The 18,559-nt window shown below is 35.3% G+C and overlaps 3 protein-coding genes across 3 annotated transcripts; 2 read left to right on the top strand and 1 right to left on the bottom strand. All coding sequences in view use genetic code 12, as the record gives it.

Annotated features, from left to right (window-relative positions):
* Window positions 1–6,557: 6,557 nt before the first annotated feature.
* Window positions 6,558–10,421, top strand: PVL30_002972 (uncharacterized protein; the record flags this gene model as incomplete). The annotated part of the gene is made up of 1 exon (XM_001525504.2): window positions 6,558–10,421. One exon carries the CDS (start codon window positions 6,558–6,560, stop codon window positions 10,419–10,421), a length of 3,864 nt encoding a protein of 1,287 aa, XP_001525554.2.
* Window positions 10,422–10,727: 306 nt separating this feature from the next.
* MET3 (Sulfate adenylyltransferase) lies at window positions 10,728–12,299 on the bottom strand (the record flags this gene model as incomplete). Its single annotated transcript, XM_001525503.2, has 1 exon — window positions 10,728–12,299. The coding sequence occupies one exon, from the start codon at window positions 12,297–12,299 to the stop codon at window positions 10,728–10,730; it is 1,572 nt and encodes a 523-aa protein (XP_001525553.2).
* A 3,213-nt stretch (window positions 12,300–15,512) lies between these two features.
* On the top strand, window positions 15,513–17,780 carry DOR14 (6-phosphogluconate dehydrogenase, decarboxylating; the record flags this gene model as incomplete). The annotated part of the gene is made up of 2 exons (XM_001525502.2): window positions 15,513–15,547; window positions 16,298–17,780. The coding sequence occupies 2 exons, from the start codon at window positions 15,513–15,515 to the stop codon at window positions 17,778–17,780; spliced, it is 1,518 nt and encodes a 505-aa protein (XP_001525552.2).
* Window positions 17,781–18,559: the final 779 nt, after the last annotated feature.

Genomic DNA, 18,559 nt, shown 5'->3' with positions numbered 1-18,559 from the left:
CTCTCTTTCGTTTTTGTACGCGTCATGTCTTTTTCTTATTATTTTTTTCTTCTTCTCTTTTTATCTTCTGATACGATATACCCGAGAGTTTTCCTAACCGCTCTACCCTCTACTTTTTTTTTCTGTTTTTTCTTCTGTTTTCTTTTCCTTTTTTTTTCTTGGGTTGTATGTACCCCACACCTAAATTGTATCTCCTATTTAGTTCATTCCAAATGTTATGAATATTTATACATCTACAGATTACAAGCACAGTGTGATTTGAATGTGTTGTATAAACCTACACACGGGACTCTCACGTGATCCCCCTTTTCCCTTTTTCTCTTCCTTTTTCCCTTTTTGTTGTTTTTTCGGACCGGTTTAGTGTTGAATTATTCTATGCATTAATTGCTCACAATATGTTTTTTCGGAGCAGCAGCAGTACAATTAATTACACAATTAGTCGTCACTTGGTAAAGCCTACATGTATACAAAAAAAAATAAAGGGACAAAAGAGGAATCGAAAATAATATATAAACTGAAATTAAAATAAAAGATTGGAAAAAGAGTACAAACCTACATAAATGATTAGTAATACCTCATACTTGATTGGACAATGATACCAGATGTATAAGTTTCACTTTTCTAGACTCTGATTCTTTTTTTTATTATTATTCAAATTTCTCAAATAATTGTAAATAAAAAGAAAATAAAAATAAGAATAAACCGATACATTCATCCATCTCCGTTGAAAGTTATTCTTTTGCATCTTCTTGTTCTTGCGCAGCAGTTGGGAAGTTTTAATTGTTATGATCCTGAAATTGTTTAGAATCTATTCTTGACCTCCTAATGCCTTTGTTTTTTTTTTTTATATTCTTCCTTTTAATGAATATTATTTTTTAAGTATAGTGTATAGAATGGATATAGAATGGAATTCTTGAACTACGTCATAAATCTTGTTACTTTGCTATTGAAACATTTGTCTACTTCTTGACTCAACTAAAGGTAACTACATTTGCAAAAGAACGGAAACAGAAAATAAAAAGAATGAGACTACCCGTTTCCCATTTTCCAAGTTACTTTTAATGGGTAATGGGTAACTACAAAATGTATCTTCCCTTTTGAATGTACCCTTTTTTTTTTTTTGTTTTTGTAGCTCTTGATTCCAGAGTTATTCCGAAAATGTTACCTGATACGAAAAAAAGAATCAAAAAGTTTTTACTTTCTCTCAGTCTCACTCCCACTCTCTCTTTTTTCTTTCTTCCTTTTGGTTTTTGCAACACATTTTTTTCTTTATTGTATTTTTATATATATATAAAGAGATACAAAAACTGAACAATCTTCTACAAACCATTTGTATGGACAGTAATACAACACAGGTTAGAGTATGTGGATCAGTAAGCAAGAATTTTTTTTCTACTATACTTGTCTTGTCTATGTTTTTGTATTGTTCATGTTTTGTTTTGGTTCGGTACGATTTATCCGAGACTCGCAATTATCGGTGTTTATAAGTTGTAATAAGTCGCATACTACAAAAAAAAAAACACACCAAGACTCAACACCCACTTTTTCTATTTTCTTCTTAATCATTTGTTCTTGTAGAGTTTACATTCACATTCGATATCACCATGCTTTTACCAAGACATTCACATTTACACTTTGTTCTTGGTAACAATCCAAGTAATTTGAAATAAAAGAATGAGTATTGTAATACTCTTTTCTTCTTTGGTTATATTTACTGGGCATTACAAGTTACAGTTGTTGTTGTTGTTTTTTTCTTTCTCACTCTCTCTATTTCTCTCCTACAAGTCATATTCATCCATCTAATGAGCCAGTGCTCATCATTTCTTACTCCACATTCTCTTTCTTTGTATTTCTTAGGCTTATTAAATGACAAGTTTCCACTTTGTTCTTTGTTCTTTTTTTATTCATTTATGTTATTCTAATTATGAAAAAGGTTGTCCTTTTTGCGTATGGTATGGTTACCCATTTCTCTCTCTCTCTTTTTGTATATTACTTCATTCTTAATATATTTATTGTTAAGTGTAAAATTGCTAGGAACAAAACAGAGAATCAAAACAGTAGTTTCTATAGCTTCTGTTAATACTGAGTTGGCAGAATAAACTTAATTCTCCCTCTTTTTCCTATCAGTGAGTTGATGTTACTTTGTTGACGTTGGTGACGCAATACTGCAGTCTTCTTCAATATGCTTTACAATTTTGTATATCTTGGCACTCTTGCAACCCTTTCTTTTTTTTTTACCTATCAATATTCAACTTAACCTTATTTTGACAAGGAAACAAGGCAATCAAAAGGTGAAGGGCGCTGGAATTAAATGAAGGGCAAATAAGAAATAAGAAAAAAGAATAAAAAAGGGGGGAGACATCTACTCTAGTATGGAACAACAAGAGGTATTGTAAAAGGAAATCAAGGGATCAAGGAGTGTGTGTGTTGGGGGTGTGTGGGCATTGGTAATAAAGTATTCTAGAAAGGAGTGACGTGCAAATAAGGGTCACGATAAGAGTAAAGAATTGCGGGGAAGAAGAGATAAGGGCAACAAATATTGAATTTTTGTTTTAAAAAAAAAAACAATTAAATTTTCTATCCAATAAGAATTCGTGTGGAAATAGAGAGTGAAAGAAAAATATATGTATTTACCTCTATGTTACTTTTGATCCCTTTTTGTTTTCCTTCTCTCCAGTATACTTAAACCCAACCTTGAAACAAAAAAAAAACAAAAGAGAAAAATATAAAAGGCTAAACTAAAAAATTGACTCGATCGAGAAAGTTTCATGACTTTTTGTCGATCACGGAGTTTTTTTACCTTTTTTTGTTAAAGAGAAATCGTTGGTTATCTATCTGTCTGTCTGTCTGTACGTTTGCTCCCCTTTATTTTTTCAACTTTCATTCTTTATTTGTATGTATAAATGTTCATTTTTTTAAATGACATTTCAGCAGTTAGTGCACTAAATAGAAGAAGAAGAAGAAGAATAGTATGAATGAATTTTCATAATTATATTATCTATTATTCAAAGGATGGAAATTGAAGTCAATATGTGACACATAGGAACATATTCCTAACCGTTGCATTTGCCTCTTTGAAAAGGAGGGGGTGGAGGGTGGAGGGTAAAGGATAAAGAAAAAGGAGAAGTATAATATAAAGTGTCAAAATCTCGATTTCATTTGTATTCTATTATATTTCTTTTGTATTGTATATGTGTTTGCTACTATTGCTGCTGCTGCTGTTGTTGTTGTTGTTGTTGTTGTTCTTTTATATTTGTTCTTATTCTCTATGGTTCGTGACCCTCTATTCTTTGAGATTGCACTGTATATAAAGTTTTATGTCTGAATCTGGAGAAAAGTGTCTGACAAGAAAAAAATAAATAAATAAATAAATAAACAATAGAGAAGATAAAGTTTATCAGAAAAAAAAAAAGAAAAATTTTTTTAAGAGAGGATAGAAATTTAGTATGAAGTTTCCCCAGATTTCGGAGTCAACGAGAAAATTTTAATAATTAAAATTGAAAGAATAAATGCAAGTAGGTAGTGTACATGGGTTCCTTTCAATGCAGGTGCTATTATTCCACTCTACCTGTTAATTTTTTTTTTGTCTGTCTGTCTGTCTGTCTGGAAATGGGTACAAATGTGTTTTTCCCAAAAATAAAAAACTAAGGCAAATCAATTTCAATACAATGTGAAAATATGGAGAAAATATGGAGAAAGACACAAGTAGCTAAAGTAACTAAAGTAACACAAGTAGCAACAACAGTATCAAGTACTACTACTAAAATAGGAATGGTAAGCAATAGCCTACAGAAGAAGATGAAACAGGGAGTATAGCTTGTGCCTCTCTCACAACATCAACTGAAAGAAGAATAAGAAGAAGAAAAAGATCAAAAAGAAAGGATAAAAGGATAAAAGGATATAAAAAAAAAGAAATCGTTGGCATCTCCTACATACAAATATATATATCTCTCTCTCCCTTTTAAGCAAACGTTTCTCTTTTCTTTCTTTATTTAGCTTTTGCCTGGAATAATTTTAAATAGATAAAAGAAAAACACACACAAATAATAATAATAATATTTACGAACATTTTCTCTCTCTCTCTCTCTTTCTTACATTGTTTCAAGATTACCCAACAAAATTATTTGCTGCCACTTCCTCTAGATTCATCTACAAACAACATACCCACCCACCATAAATATACAAGGTATCTCTAGAGACTTGATTAGTTTTAATACCCAACTTTACATTATACTTATCTACTCCCTACTCTCCAAGTCTCCGCCTCCTTGCTTTTCCTCCCGCCTTAGAATTGAGAAAAAAAAAAAGGAAAAACAAATTTAAGTAGAAAGAAAGAGAGGAAGTAACTTCAATTTAAAACACACACACACCTTTAGTAAACAATTACAAGAAAGAACACTGTCTTTATGTCTCTATATACATATATATACATATATTATGTATATGTCTATTGCTTGTTTATTTTATTTCTCATTTGGAAATGCACAAAAACAAATTTAAAGCTCTTTATTGGTTGGTGATAATTATTCACCTTCTATTTCTTTTTTTCTCTCTTTTTTCCGTTCTCGTTGACACTGGCAACGTTGTAAATATATATATATATAGATGTCTTCATAACAGGTAATTCCTTTTTATTTTTGTCCCCTCCATCTGGCCACTTGTTAGCTACCACCGGCTTTTTTTTTTTTCAAATCGTAATTTAGTCGGAAAATATGCAAGATAGAATACTAGTTCATACTAAGGAAGAAGAACAAAAACAAAAACCGGGGTATCAACAGTGGAAATGAAAAGGCGGGTGACGAGAGTAAGGTGGGGGGAACTGGATCTCCCCAGAGAATTGCAAACTAACCATGCAAACTAAAAGCAAGGTATATAGACTTTTTGTTTTCGTCTGGTACCTGGTTTACAAGAAGATACAAACATGGTTTTTTTGGAAAAACAGTGTTTGGTACTCCAGAATCACCAAAAAAAACAAAAGAAAGGGGGTATACTTCAAAACACACATTACGTTGGTGGTATGATGTAATCTAAATTTGCCAATTAATTTCTCCCTTTGTCTTACTCTTTGTCTTTCTTGTATATGCTTTTGTTTTCTTTTTTTTCTTTGGTTATTTAATCTGGCATCTTTTCCATCTCCAGTATTTCACCAAAACTATTGTTCTTACAATCGAGCAAATGTGATTTGTCCAAAACAGAAAAAAAAAACACAAGTATACAAAGAATAGGGAAAATTAGACAAGGCATCTGACCGGTTGTTACCGAAAAACTGGAATATTAATATATATAGCTCATTAATAAAGAAAGAAAGAAAGAAAGAAACGGAATACCCTTTCTTTTGTTTGCCTTTATGACACTATGGCCCTCCTATATAAAGACATGAGAATTTTGCATTTTGCTTGCCATACTTCCGTTCAAACTCAGACACAGACACAGACACAGACTCAGACACAAAAAGTTACTAGTAATGTGTATCGCATATTTAAAATGAAAAAAAAAAAATTATTAACAGCAAGAAGAAACCGAGTGCTGGTAAAAGCGGAACAAACTCCGTCTGTGTCATTTTTCTTATTTCTTTATTTCTTTTTTTTTTTTATCTTTTATTTATTTATTTTTTGGGTATTATAATTCCCTTTACTGTTCCTGTACAGGGCGCGTGCTGTTGAAATAGTCAGACACTTTTTTTTGGCTGCCTTCTCTCCCACAAATTTCAGTTTTATTCCTTTTTTTTATTTTTTTTGGCTTAGTCATTTTTAATTTTAGTCATTTTTTTTTCCCCGGACAGACATTTTTCTTTTTTTTGAGTTTTTTCTTTTTTAAATTTTTTTTTTCTTCCTCTTTCAATCTATCTGTCTAACAGTCAAAAATGGGTACCAAATAAATTAAAAAAAAAAATTAATTTAACTCTTTACTTTATAAAAAATTTTAATTTTTTTTTTTTTTTCAAATACAAAAGAAATCAACGATATAATTCTTCCTGACTGACCAGAACTAAAAGAACGAAAGAAGGGAAAAGCAAAGAAAAGAAAAGAGCAAAAAAATATATCCATAAATATCCATAAATATCCACAAATCCCTTTAGAGTCACCAAAGTAGGTTTATATTTTGTTGACAACAGAATAGTTTTGTTTCATCACCCCCAAAATTTTTCATTTCTAAACAACAACAACAACAACAAAAATACACACTTCCAGCTTTTATAAACCTAACCATCTACCCTTTATTTTTTTTTTTCCCCCCTCCCCCAGTTTTTTATTTTTTACTTTTTCTTCTTCCACTTTTTCGATTTGTCCCACCCCCAGATTTTTATTTTTCATTCGAAAACATTAGTTCAAAAGGAAAACAAAAATTTATTAGAGTAAAAAGGATCAACATACAAAGGAAGAACATACAAATAATAATAAACAAGACCAAAAGTTGATCCAAAAGTTGATCGAAAACTAGATACAATAATGGATATGCAAACATCGGTATCCTTTACCACCACCGCCACCGCCACCGCTACTACTGCTTCTCCTACCACCTCCGCTCCGGAAGCTACAACGGTATCATCGATACCCATGTCATCAACAGCGTCGCTAAGAGACGAACACAGTGATAGCGTATTATACATCCCACCACCAGGATCCCAACCAATACCTAAAAAGTCCCAACAAATCAGAACAGATAAACCACGGCCTCATGTGTGTGGAGTATGCACGCGAGCGTTTGCAAGGTTGGAGCATTTGAAACGCCATGAACGAGCACACACAAATGAGAAACCATACCAATGTGCAGCTTGCGGAAGATGCTTTGCCCGTAGAGACTTGGTTCTTCGACACCAACAAAAATTACATACAAACTTACCCAACATAATGAGGAGAGCATCCTCAAAGGACTTGGATATCAACGAACACATAAATGTCTTGCGCAACAACACCGACCCAAACGCACCACTACCAAATGGTGTCGTACCTTTGCTAGATGATGCCAGCATGGAATCACTAGAACATAATGATTACAAGCCACCAGCATTTAGAACAAAACTCTTTGACAATGACGATAGTGGTAATAACAGTAGTAATGGTCACAACCTAAATGGCAACCTAAATGGCAACCTAAATGGCAACTTAAATGGAAATGGTCATAGCTATAAACATACACTGATTAATTTCACTGGCATTGGAACACCACCAACAAATACAAGTAGCAGCATACAAACTAGTGTATCACCACAGCCGCTGATAGGAATGTCCCCTGCTGCTATAGGAAATTCGCCACGACCAAGCATTACCTTACACAGCAGCTCACACAGAAACAGTGTATCGTTCAATCAGCCAAAAGCTACTCCAATGTCAAGGCAAGGATCTATAATGAATGGCTCTACCTCACAAAGAACCTCGTCAATGTCCAAAGAAATTAATGGTAACAACAACAACAACAGTAACAAACTGCAGCAAGAGATAAGCCCACCACAACGTAAAAAGCCTTCAAAGGCAACAGAGAAAGTGCTTTCTCGTGCATCAGCAACGGGAGTCGGAGTCGGAGTCGGAGCACACAATTTCAGACATGCCTCATACTCTGCTGCTTCTGGTGCTTCATACACTACGAATCGAGAAGCTAGAGCTATCCAAGAATCCAATTTCGACTTTTCGGAATCAGTTCCAACACAAGTTGAATTTGGTACACCACCTTTGGGACCACAAAGCGAAGAGTACCACCGTATGATGGGTATGCCAGAATTGATGGATTGGGCAAATATTGATAACCTTGACTTGCAAGATGGTTCGAAATTCGAGTTGAGACAAAAGTCGTTGAAGAACTTGCACGATTTCTTCACCGATGGAATCAAGTCGGCAAAACCTGTACATTTACAAAGAGATTTGAACAAGTCGCAAGGTAACAATACCTCTTTGTTTAATATCGAGGATCCATTACACGAAGGGGAAGAAATGGGTATTCGCCATCAAATGAGCTCCCAACAAACACCACCAGTGGGTGTTTCTTCTTTATCATTGTCATTGTCATCGTCATCATCATCTGCTCCTGCTGCTAATGCTCCTGCTAATAATAATAATTCGGTTTCTGCTCCTGCTTCTGCTTCTGTACAGCCGCATCCTTTGCAAAATGTTTCCACTGGTCCAGTACATGAACTGCCACAATCAAACATGGGTTCTGTGTCATCTGCCAATAGTATCAATCCACAACAATTGAACCGTGCAAGTGAAAGCTCTAGCGTTTCCAAACGTCTGCGTTCGGTGATGGAAAATGGTTCACAGCCATTAATGCAGATCAATACCGCACAAAGTGATACGGATTGGATCCAGGACTTGGTTCACCCGCAATTCGATTTGACAGGAAACTTTAGTGTCAATACAAGCTTTGACGATTTAAAGGGCTATTTCAGTACCGCTGGAAAGCAACATCCAGAAATGAATGCAAGTCTACCAAAGCGTCAAGCGCAAGATTTCATGCAACAGTTGTTGGCAGGAGCTGGAGAAGCCAATCTCGAGAACATTGACTATTCAATTGAGTTTCCTGCAAACTTTTACACGCAAGAATCAACCTTGATTACACACGAGTTACGTGAAAAGATGGTTAGCTCGGCAGGAATCAACGACAATGATTTTCCGTCCTTGGATAATCTCAAATACTATGTCCAGTTGTATGAATTTGGAATCAACAAATACTTTCTGTTTATCCACTTCTCCACGTTGAAAAACTCTGGGCTGAATGTTGATAATATCCCTTTAGTCTTGGCCATTGCAGCTATAGGCTCCTTGTACGCCTATAATAACCATGATGCAGTTATTCTATTCAATTTATCCAAATACTATATTCAAAGCTTCTTTGAAAAAGAGTTGACTGGTGACTTGATCCAATTCAAAAAAGTACCACTAATGGCTCACCAATGTCTCGTGTTGCATATCATGATTTCGCTTTTTTTCAATGAACCAAATATGGTGGATATTACTGCAAGACAGATAAAGTCGATGATTGGTTTGATCAAATCAACATTATTCAATGAACCATTGGAGCTGATTTTGATGCCCCCACCACCGCCAGTAGTTGTCGCGCCACAGAATGCATCTGAAAATGGCAACAACAACAACAATAACAATAACAATAACAATAACAATAATAACCAGCATGTTATACAAAATAACTTTGATTACTTTATTATGGCCCAACTGAGAATAAGAACTTTACAAATATTTTATGTGCTCCAAGTGTTTAGGTCAGAGATTACTGGTGCTCCGGTACAATTCAACTCTAATCAATTGAATAGCGGCTCATTCTGTACTAATGAGAAATTGTGGTGGTGTACTGATGCAAACAGTTGGTACAACAATGTGTGCAAATCTCATCCACCCAACTGGTCCATTGTTGAACTTAGTAACGGACTAAAGATTGATGATTTGATCAAAACACTCCATAATTCAAATCTCGTTGTTTCCTCACCAAGTTTGCCTCTTGAAGATATGTGTCTGCTTTTGATGCACCTTCACGAGCAAGTTGCCAATGAACTAAGCTCACCTCAGTTTAGTTTGATTCGGTGGAACGTTGAGAAGAGAGTACATTTTCAGCACTTGTTAACCAACTGGGAGAACATGTTTACCAGGCATTTTGGTTCACTAACCATTAATTTGCAAAATAGAGCCGAATTGAATTTCAAACCTGATTTGAAAATCATTATACCTATATGGCTAATGTTGAAGATTAAAACTTCTGTTAACTTAAACCCAGTTCTAGTTGCAATGTTACGCAAGGATTTTGCCTTAATGAATAAAGAACTTGATATAATGGATTACAGAGAATCAAACTACAATGTCTTGAGCAAGTCCTTAGACTCCTGTTGTCAAGTGCTTGAATTCTGGGTTCACACATCGGAAACCATTAGCTACGACGTGCGGGAAAATTCAGTGCGTATCCCAGTGTTTCTTAGTTGTGTGATATTTATCAGTGTTATGATCATGGCAACTTATCTCGACTACTTGGAGCAACAGTGCCGAAGAAGAGATGTCTCCAACCAGGAGTTATTGGATTGGTTCCATTGCTTTGAAACTTTGAACAAAGTTGGTAAAGTTTTAAACATTAGCGTTCAGTCGGCATATCTGGATGTATTGACAAAAACTTTGAAAGACGCAGTACCCACTTTGGCAAACGAAGACCAAGTCAACCGTGTTTTCAAACTCAGTCAAGAGCGCGAGGTTGTTGATGACAATTTGTCGAGAGCAATTGACGTGAACAACAACAGGGAACAAGTACTTTGTTTGAATCGAAATATAAGAGATGAGATTGTTAATGGTGCCGCCTCAAAGCGTGCTTTTTACTTGGGTATCAGGATATTGGCCGATGCACCAGTATGGCCCGCATCCATGGGCTTTGCAGAAGCTCTACAAATTAGAGCCACATTCATCTCTCAAAATAGGCAAAATTTTTAGGAACATTTGACAAAAGAGAGAAGGAGAATAAAACGAGAACAGAAGAAGAAGAGGAAGATGATGATGAAGAAGATGAAGAAAAAGAAGTGGAAAAGGAGAATTTCAGTCTTTTTTCAAGTTTGCATTATTTATAAATTATTTAATAACGATGTACTATTACCTTTATTATTATTATTATTATTATTACTATTATCTATACTATAACTATATTTTTTGTTTGTATTATTTATCATAGTAATGTCTATATTGTATTATAAATAGCTTTCAAGCAAAATCAAATAATCTAGTTAAATTTTTGGTAAAAGCTTAGTAGAAACCTTGTTCTTGCAAGTAGGAGACAATGTCATCAACAACGTCTTGCAAATCTTCGCTGCTCAATTTGAATTCGCCACTTGATTTGTCACCCAGTTGTGCACTCACAACCAATGTGTTTCCAGAACCCACCAAATCTGTGACTTCCTTTGCATCGTTGCTTGTGGTCAAAATTACACCAGCACCAGATTTCACCAACTCATTGATCAAGAATGCGTCGTATTTGTTTTGCTTGTCATCGATCTTGGTGATTCTTCTTTCGCCGCCAAATTGGTTCAATGTGGATTGCAAGGCAAAACTGAGGTATTGACCCAATTTCAGATCGTTATTGATAACGATAACGAAACCTTGTTTGAATCTTGGTGGGTTAGTCTCACGCAAGATCTTGACAACTTCAGGATACGAAAACCATTCAGGAATCTCATCGCCTGTTCTCAACTTGTTTCTCAACTCGGTTCCCGAGATGTTTGCAGTCTTTACAGTTTTCAAGTCGATGGTATCGATTGGTGCATATCTGTCTTCATCTGGCAAGTATGTCACCATTCTGAATGGAACAATCTTGATCTCCAACTCATCTTCATACTTTTGCAAAAGCTCTTGTGCATCGTATGGGCCGTAGAAATCAACACCTTGTGAGTTTTTACCAGGTCCAGCGTGGTCTCTTCCAACAATAAAGTGATCAACACCATAGTTGGTTCTAATCAATGCGTGCCATAACGCCTCTCTATCACCACCCATTCTCATGGCCAATGGCAATAATGACAAGGAGGCGAGTCCTTCAGGGAATTTTTTCAAAATTTGTTTATAAACCTTGACTCTAGTGTGGTGGTCGATATCACCGGGCTTGGTCAAACCAACAACTGGGTGGATCAAGATGTGTGCATTGTCTCCGATATCTGAGGCTGCCCTAATAGTTAATTCACGGTGAGCTCTGTGCATTGGGTTTCTGGTTTGGAAGGCAACAATCTTGTGGTCTTTCCATCCCAAGTTTTCAAATTCTCTTCTCAACTCGGCTGGAGTCTTTCTTGATTCAACGTAATCATAGTGCTTTGGGTGGTTGATACCTTGTAATGAACCACCGATATAGACATCACCGGCAGTCTCAGCAAGGTACTTATTGGCTGGATGTTCTGGATCACCACGGAACACCAATTTGGCTTCTTTTTCCTTGTCTGGTTTGTAAATGGATTCGACGGTGATGATGGCCAATGGCGTTTCATCTCTCAAGTCGAGCAAGGTGATTTTGTCGCCAACATTGTATTTTTTGGCTTCCTCGGCAGAAACGTCCAAGGTGATTGGAATTGGCCATAAGAGACCATCGCCTTTAGCATTCTTGACAGAAGTCAATCTCATATCCTCGACAACACTGTTGTAGTCATCTTCATTCAAGAACCCGGCCAAAGGTGAGAATCCACCATTCAAGATCAACTCCAAATCACACAATTGTCTTGGTGTCAATGTCAACTGTGGCAATGATGCAGATTCTTTCAACAAGTCTGATTTCAAGTGAGCATCTCTGCTGATCAAGTCATTGAGCTTACCTCCGTGTGGTTGTGGGATTGGCATTGTGAATGTTGAATGTATTTGGTGATCTCTGGCAAAATAAAAATCGTCAAAAAAATTGAAAAGAAAAAAAAAAGAAAAGAACAATTATCAACAAAATTTAGTTAACAATAAACTCTATGTAGTGGATAAATGAAATGGCTTGAAGACTGTAAAAATTTCACCTGTGGTTATGGTCCTTTTTTTATAAAAAAAAAAACTAAAATTGCAGAAAATTTGAAAAAAATATGGAAAAAAAAATAATTGAAATGAATGAAATTTTTGGAAAATAAATAGAAATATTATTAAACCGTTTGTTTAGTCCAAGACTGTTTGTTGGAGAATTAACAGAATAGTTGAATGTATAATTAAACTGTGTTTCGAAAACTGTGTAAAACAAATAAAAAGCGAAAAAAAAAAAGTATGAAAAAAAAAAAAAAGGAAAAATGCATTGGCTGCAAATTACAATGTCAAGCATTTACTTGTGTGCGGTTACGCTCTTTAGTTTTCTGTTGCTGTTGTTGCTGTTGTTGTTGCTGTGCAGATATTTTGGTTGTCTTTTTTTATTTTTTTTTTACTTCTTTTGGAGTTTCTTGTCCAGTTATCCGAATGTAGCCATAGCACGTGATTCATAGTAATTGGTGTTGCCTTCGACCAGATGTTGCATTAGTCATAATCTAACGCACGTGCCGGAAAAAAAAAGTTTTCTCTATATTCTCTTTCACGTGCTGATGTCTGTATATACATATGTGTGTATACATTTATGTATGTGTATACTTTTAATGTCGTCAAAAATGTGACTCTAGGTGTTTTTATGACATTGACAAATTGATGATTCGAATGATACCAAATTCTATACTAGTGGTTTTCTTTTTCCTTTAAAATTCAATAGTTATTGTAGATGGACAAAAAGAGAAAAGAAAAGGAAAGGAAAGGAAAAAAGTTGGCGATATGGGTGTTGATGAGTAGTGTGATTGAGCTTTGAGGTCTTTATTTTAGTTCTATTTCATTATGACGCTTCTGTTTTTTTTTAGGCTCGAGCTTTGGTAAGTCTATGGGTTGATCATTCATCACTTAGGTAGAATAGATTCTTTATTTTTTTTTCTTGGAATGTAGAAGCCTTATTAGGTTTATATATATAGAGGAGGAAAGGAACGTCAAGGTTTGTAGGAGCAAGTAATTGGATGCCACAATTGCATCACTGGACATCAAAATTCGTCAAACTGACCTGATTGATAAGTTTCTTCAATTACAAGTATTTGTCTTGTTTTGTTGCAAAAAAAAAAAAAGATGAAAAATAAATGAAAAATGAGAGATTAAAGTTACTACATAGATTTTTGATAAAAAGAAGTAGCGGGGGTGAGGTGAAGTGAGGTGAAAGTGAGGTGAAAGTGAGGAGGGGGGTAAGAAAACAATTGTGCTATAATGCTATATCAGTTAGAATGTTACTTTAGTAGCATCACAAGACGTGTTCTAACTATAAACCTTTCTTAAAAATGCCAGAAACAAATACCTGAACCCTTTTTGTCAAGGTTTATATGATAGAGTGATAACTGGATTATATTGGGGGGGGGGGGGCAAAGTGGGGTGGGGGAGATTGAAAGAAAGAAAGAAAGGAAGAGAAAAAAAGAGAGAGAGAGAGAGAGAAGGTGGGGGATTCTAATATAAACTTGGGGTGAGGAGGGGAAGGTAAAGCGTGGAGGTGTGGGGGGGTGTGAGTGGGTGGAGGAAAAATACTTGTCATAAAAAGTGGGGGATCCAACTAAGTGTTTGAAAAAGCAGCACTAGTCAACAAAAAGGATAATTAAAAGTGTATACAAAATTTGACCAAAATACACGCAAAGACAGGAGAGAGACAAAAAAAAAAACAAGTACAAAATTCAAAAAGAGGTTGAGGAACAATCTAGTCCGAAAGTCGCAAGCATTAGTCAATTCCGTCCCGGCCAACATGCAACTTATCAGTCTTGCTTAAAATACATGTTTCCATTTTCTAGGTAGTTTTTAAAAGAATATTAATATCTAGTGAGTAGTATTGGATTGTATATATATATGTATATGTATTTACTAATTGGAAAAAGAAAACGTTGGTTTAAGAGACGTGTAAAGACTTGAAAGGACTTAATTGGACTTGAAAGGGCCTACACTATGGAATGGATGGCGAGACAATAGGCGAAATTTCGCTCCAAAGTCTTTGGAATATAACTTTCCTGTATATATACAAATGTATTTAGTCTATATGGTGTAACCTCGACATTTGCTTCTCTTTCTCTCTCTCTCTCTTTTTTTTATTTATTTATTTATTATTTTCACTTTGAATTCGTCGTTTGTAACTTTTGAGTAAGAATTGTTGATAGGGATGAGTGAATATAACCACCAATCGAAATGTATACGGATATTGTACTCGTAGACTTATAACGATGGTATGGAAACCAATATTTCAGAAACAGGATTGGCAGAGGAGGTAGGGGTAGGGGTAGTAGAAATAGGTTCTCAATTACTTTTTGCCCAATTGGCTATATAAACATTTAGGGTATTTCCGAAGTGACGTTGAACAATACCTCTAGTGTCCTAGTCTAAAATTTTTATTAGTACTTGTACTAGTACACTAGCATTGGTTTTCTGTTTTCTTCTAGTTGTTTGATAATTCGAGTAATACTTTAACCGCATTTATTAATTTACGTTGACTCTCAACATTTTCTGATATTACTAAGACGGTGACACAAAAATAGAATAATAAATAAAATAAAGAATAAAAATGAAAGAATTTTATTTCTGTTAAGTATCGAAATCTGTAGTAGTTAACTTTGTATATATACGTAATATACAATATAATATAGAGAGTGAACAGAATATAATAAGTAAGTTAGTAAGTGAGTAAGTAAACTGACTGAATCAATGAATAAAAAATCACTCACGCTTTAACGAAATCATAACTGATGCGTAGACGTTCCCAATCTTTGCTATTCCTTTTTTATTTATTTAAATTTTTTTGCATTTTATTTTTTTTAATTTTTTTTTTTTTTTTTTCGTCCAGAAGTTCCATATTGTCCAACAATTATGTTTCAGAAAATATATTTATAAATGCACTTTCCACTCCTTCATTTATTACATTTAGAAGTTTGCTTTCCCTTTTTTCTCTCTCTCCCTTCTCTTTCTCTTTTCTTCTATCTCTTTTTTCATATTAGATTCCTTTGACAAATCAATTGATATCGAAAACTATACATATATACAATCAACATGTCTACAGGTGAAGAAATTCCAAAAGAGCCAAAGTATGTAACTATAAAGCACATGGTATTCAGTGAAGAACCAAAAAGCGAAAAAAACAAAAAACAAGAAACCGGAAACAAAAAAAAAAGAAAGAAAGAAAAATGGGGTGGGAATTTGGATTAAAAAGTCAAGGAGCAAATTGGTATCAAAAGTGGAGGATATTTGAACCTTTGAACAGGGTCTTGTGTTTAAATCTAAAGAACCAACTATGGTACATCAAACCTGCGATTGGTAGTTGTTGTATCAAGCTAATAGCAACAATTACTTTATCTTTTTTTTTTTCACAATAACAATTCAAAATCAATTGATCCTTGAGTTACTTTGTTTCCTTTCTTCAATTGTATTAAAGAATGAATGAATGAAAAAAAAATTATGGCTTCTTCTTGTTCCTTTTTTGTGGATACCGAATTACCCTTTTTTTTTCCTCAAATATCCAGCGGATAAAATGGAAGACGGGAAAAAAAAAATTTACAAAAAATTTACAAAAATTGCAACAAAAAAATGAAGTTGAACTTTTTTTTCCTTTGTTACATAAATATAAATATATAAAGAGAGAAGGATACCCTCCCCCGCTCCCCCACACAAATTTCAATCTTTTTTCTTTTTCTTTTTCTGTTCAAGTTCTTTACTTTTTTTGTTGGTAAAGAAACAAATAAGAATAGGAATCAGAAAAATGACTCCTTCCTTGTCCACTGCCGCTCAAAGACTTTCTGCCATTTCAAACCATGTAATTGCAAAAACCTTACTAACAGCACAAACCCTAGAGGTGACTTCGGTTTGATCGGTTTGGCTGTTATGGGTCAAAACTTGATCCTTAACGCTGCTGACCACGGATACACTGTTGTTGCTTACAACAGAACCACTTCCAAGGTTGACCACTTTATTGCCAACGAAGCTAAAGGCAAGTCCATCATTGGTGTCCACTCTGTCAAGTCTTTGGTTGCCAACTTGAAGAGACCAAGAAAGATTATGTTGTTGGTCAAGGCTGGTGACGCCGTTGACAACTTTATCGGTCAATTGCTCCCATTCTTGGACAAAGGTGACATTATCATCGATGGTGGTAACTCACACTTTCCAGACTCAAACAGAAGATTTGAGGAATTGAAGGAAAAGGGAATCTTGTTTGTCGGTACCGGTGTCTCTGGTGGTGAAGAAGGTGCTAGAACTGGTCCATCTTTGATGCCAGGTGGTAACGAAGCTGCATGGCCAAAAATCAAAGCTATCTTTCAAGACATTGCCGCTAAATCCGACGGTGAACCATGTTGTGACTGGGTCGGTGACGCTGGTGCAGGTCACTACGTCAAGATGGTCCACAATGGTATCGAATACGGTGACATGCAATTGATTTGTGAAGCTTACGATGTCATGAAGAGAGTTGGTAAGTTTACCGACAAGGAAATCGCCGATGTCTTTGCCAAATGGAACAATGGTGTCTTGGACTCATTCTTGATTGAAATCACTAGAGATATCTTGAAATTCGATGACCCAACCGATGGTGAGCCAGTTGTCGAAAAGATTTTGGACACTGCTGGTCAAAAAGGTACTGGTAAATGGACTGCTATCAATGCCCTTGACTTGGGTGTTCCAGTCACTTTGATTGGTGAAGCTGTCTTTGCAAGATGTCTTTCTGCTTTGAAGGCTGAGAGAGTTAAGGCCTCAAAGATTTTGGAGGGCCCAGAAGTTGGTGCTGAATCACCAATCAAGGACAAGCAAAAGTTTATCGACGACTTGGAACAAGCCTTGTACGCCTCAAAGATTATCTCATACGCTCAAGGTTTTATGTTGATGAACCAAGCTGCTAAGGACTATGGCTGGAAATTGAACAATGCTGGTATTGCTTTGATGTGGAGAGGTGGTTGTATCATTAGATCAGTCTTTTTGAAGGAAATCACTTCTGCTTACAGAGAAAACCCAGAGTTGGACAACTTGTTGTTCCACCCATTCTTCAAGGATGCCATCACCAAGGCTCAATCAGGATGGAGATCAGCCATTGGCCAAGCCATTGCCAACGGTATTCCAACCCCAGCTTTCTCAACTGCTTTGGCCTTTTACGATGGTTTGAGATCATCTAAATTGCCAGCAAACTTGTTGCAAGCCCAAAGAGACTACTTTGGTGCCCACACTTTCCAAGTTCTTCCAGGTAAAGAAAACGACTTTTTGCCAAAGGACCAATGGGTGCACGTCAACTGGACCGGTAGAGGTGGTAACGTTTCTGCCTCCAACTACGACGCATAGAATCTGTAAAATTTTATTTTATTTTTTTAGAAAATTTTTTTTTGATTTAGTTATTTGAATCCTATATAATTAAACAAAAAAAAAAAGAAATGAAATATTTGGTTTGAGTTTTAGATTTTTTTTGTATTCCTCTATTTTAGCCTTTACCGCGTGTAGAGACAAGTGTAGAGACAGGTGTAGAGACAGGTGTAGAGACAGGTGTAGAGACAGGTGTAGAGACAGGTGTAGAGACAGGTGTAGAGACAGGTGTAGAGACAGATATTTGCAATCGTATACTGATACTTGCTTATGAATTGCAACGTATTGGTTCATACCACAGATGATGCGTGCTATATACTCCAGCATTTATTTGCGGAAGGAAGACTGAAGGACATAGAAAATTTACGAGCCAGAAATTCAGCAAAAGGCATGGGATAATTTCTCCCCTTTGGCCAGGTCGAAGCGGAATTGGTTTCCTTTTTATCTTTTTTTTATTTTTTTTATTTATTTTTTTATTTTTTTCTCTGTTTAATATTATTAATTTTTTTATTACTATTATTATTACTGTCAAAAGTTGCTTGACATTCCCCCTCCCCCCGCTTATCTTATCACAAATTCCGCCAACCTACATTTCTGTACATTTTTCTTTTTTTTTCTTTTTTTTTTCCTTTTTCCTTTTGTTGCCTTTTACCTTTTTTGGCGGCAGTCATTTCAACAAGGAAGTTGAATAAACAATAAGATAGTCACTAATCAGTTCCAATAACTATCTACATTTCATATCTATTAACACATATGATCAT

Source organism: Lodderomyces elongisporus, chromosome 3 (assembly GCF_030384665.1).
Source record: "Lodderomyces elongisporus chromosome 3, complete sequence".
Lineage (NCBI taxonomy): Eukaryota > Fungi > Ascomycota > Pichiomycetes > Serinales > Debaryomycetaceae > Lodderomyces > Lodderomyces elongisporus.
Note: the sequence above shows the minus strand (reverse complement) of the source record. Positions and strands in the feature narration are given on the sequence as shown.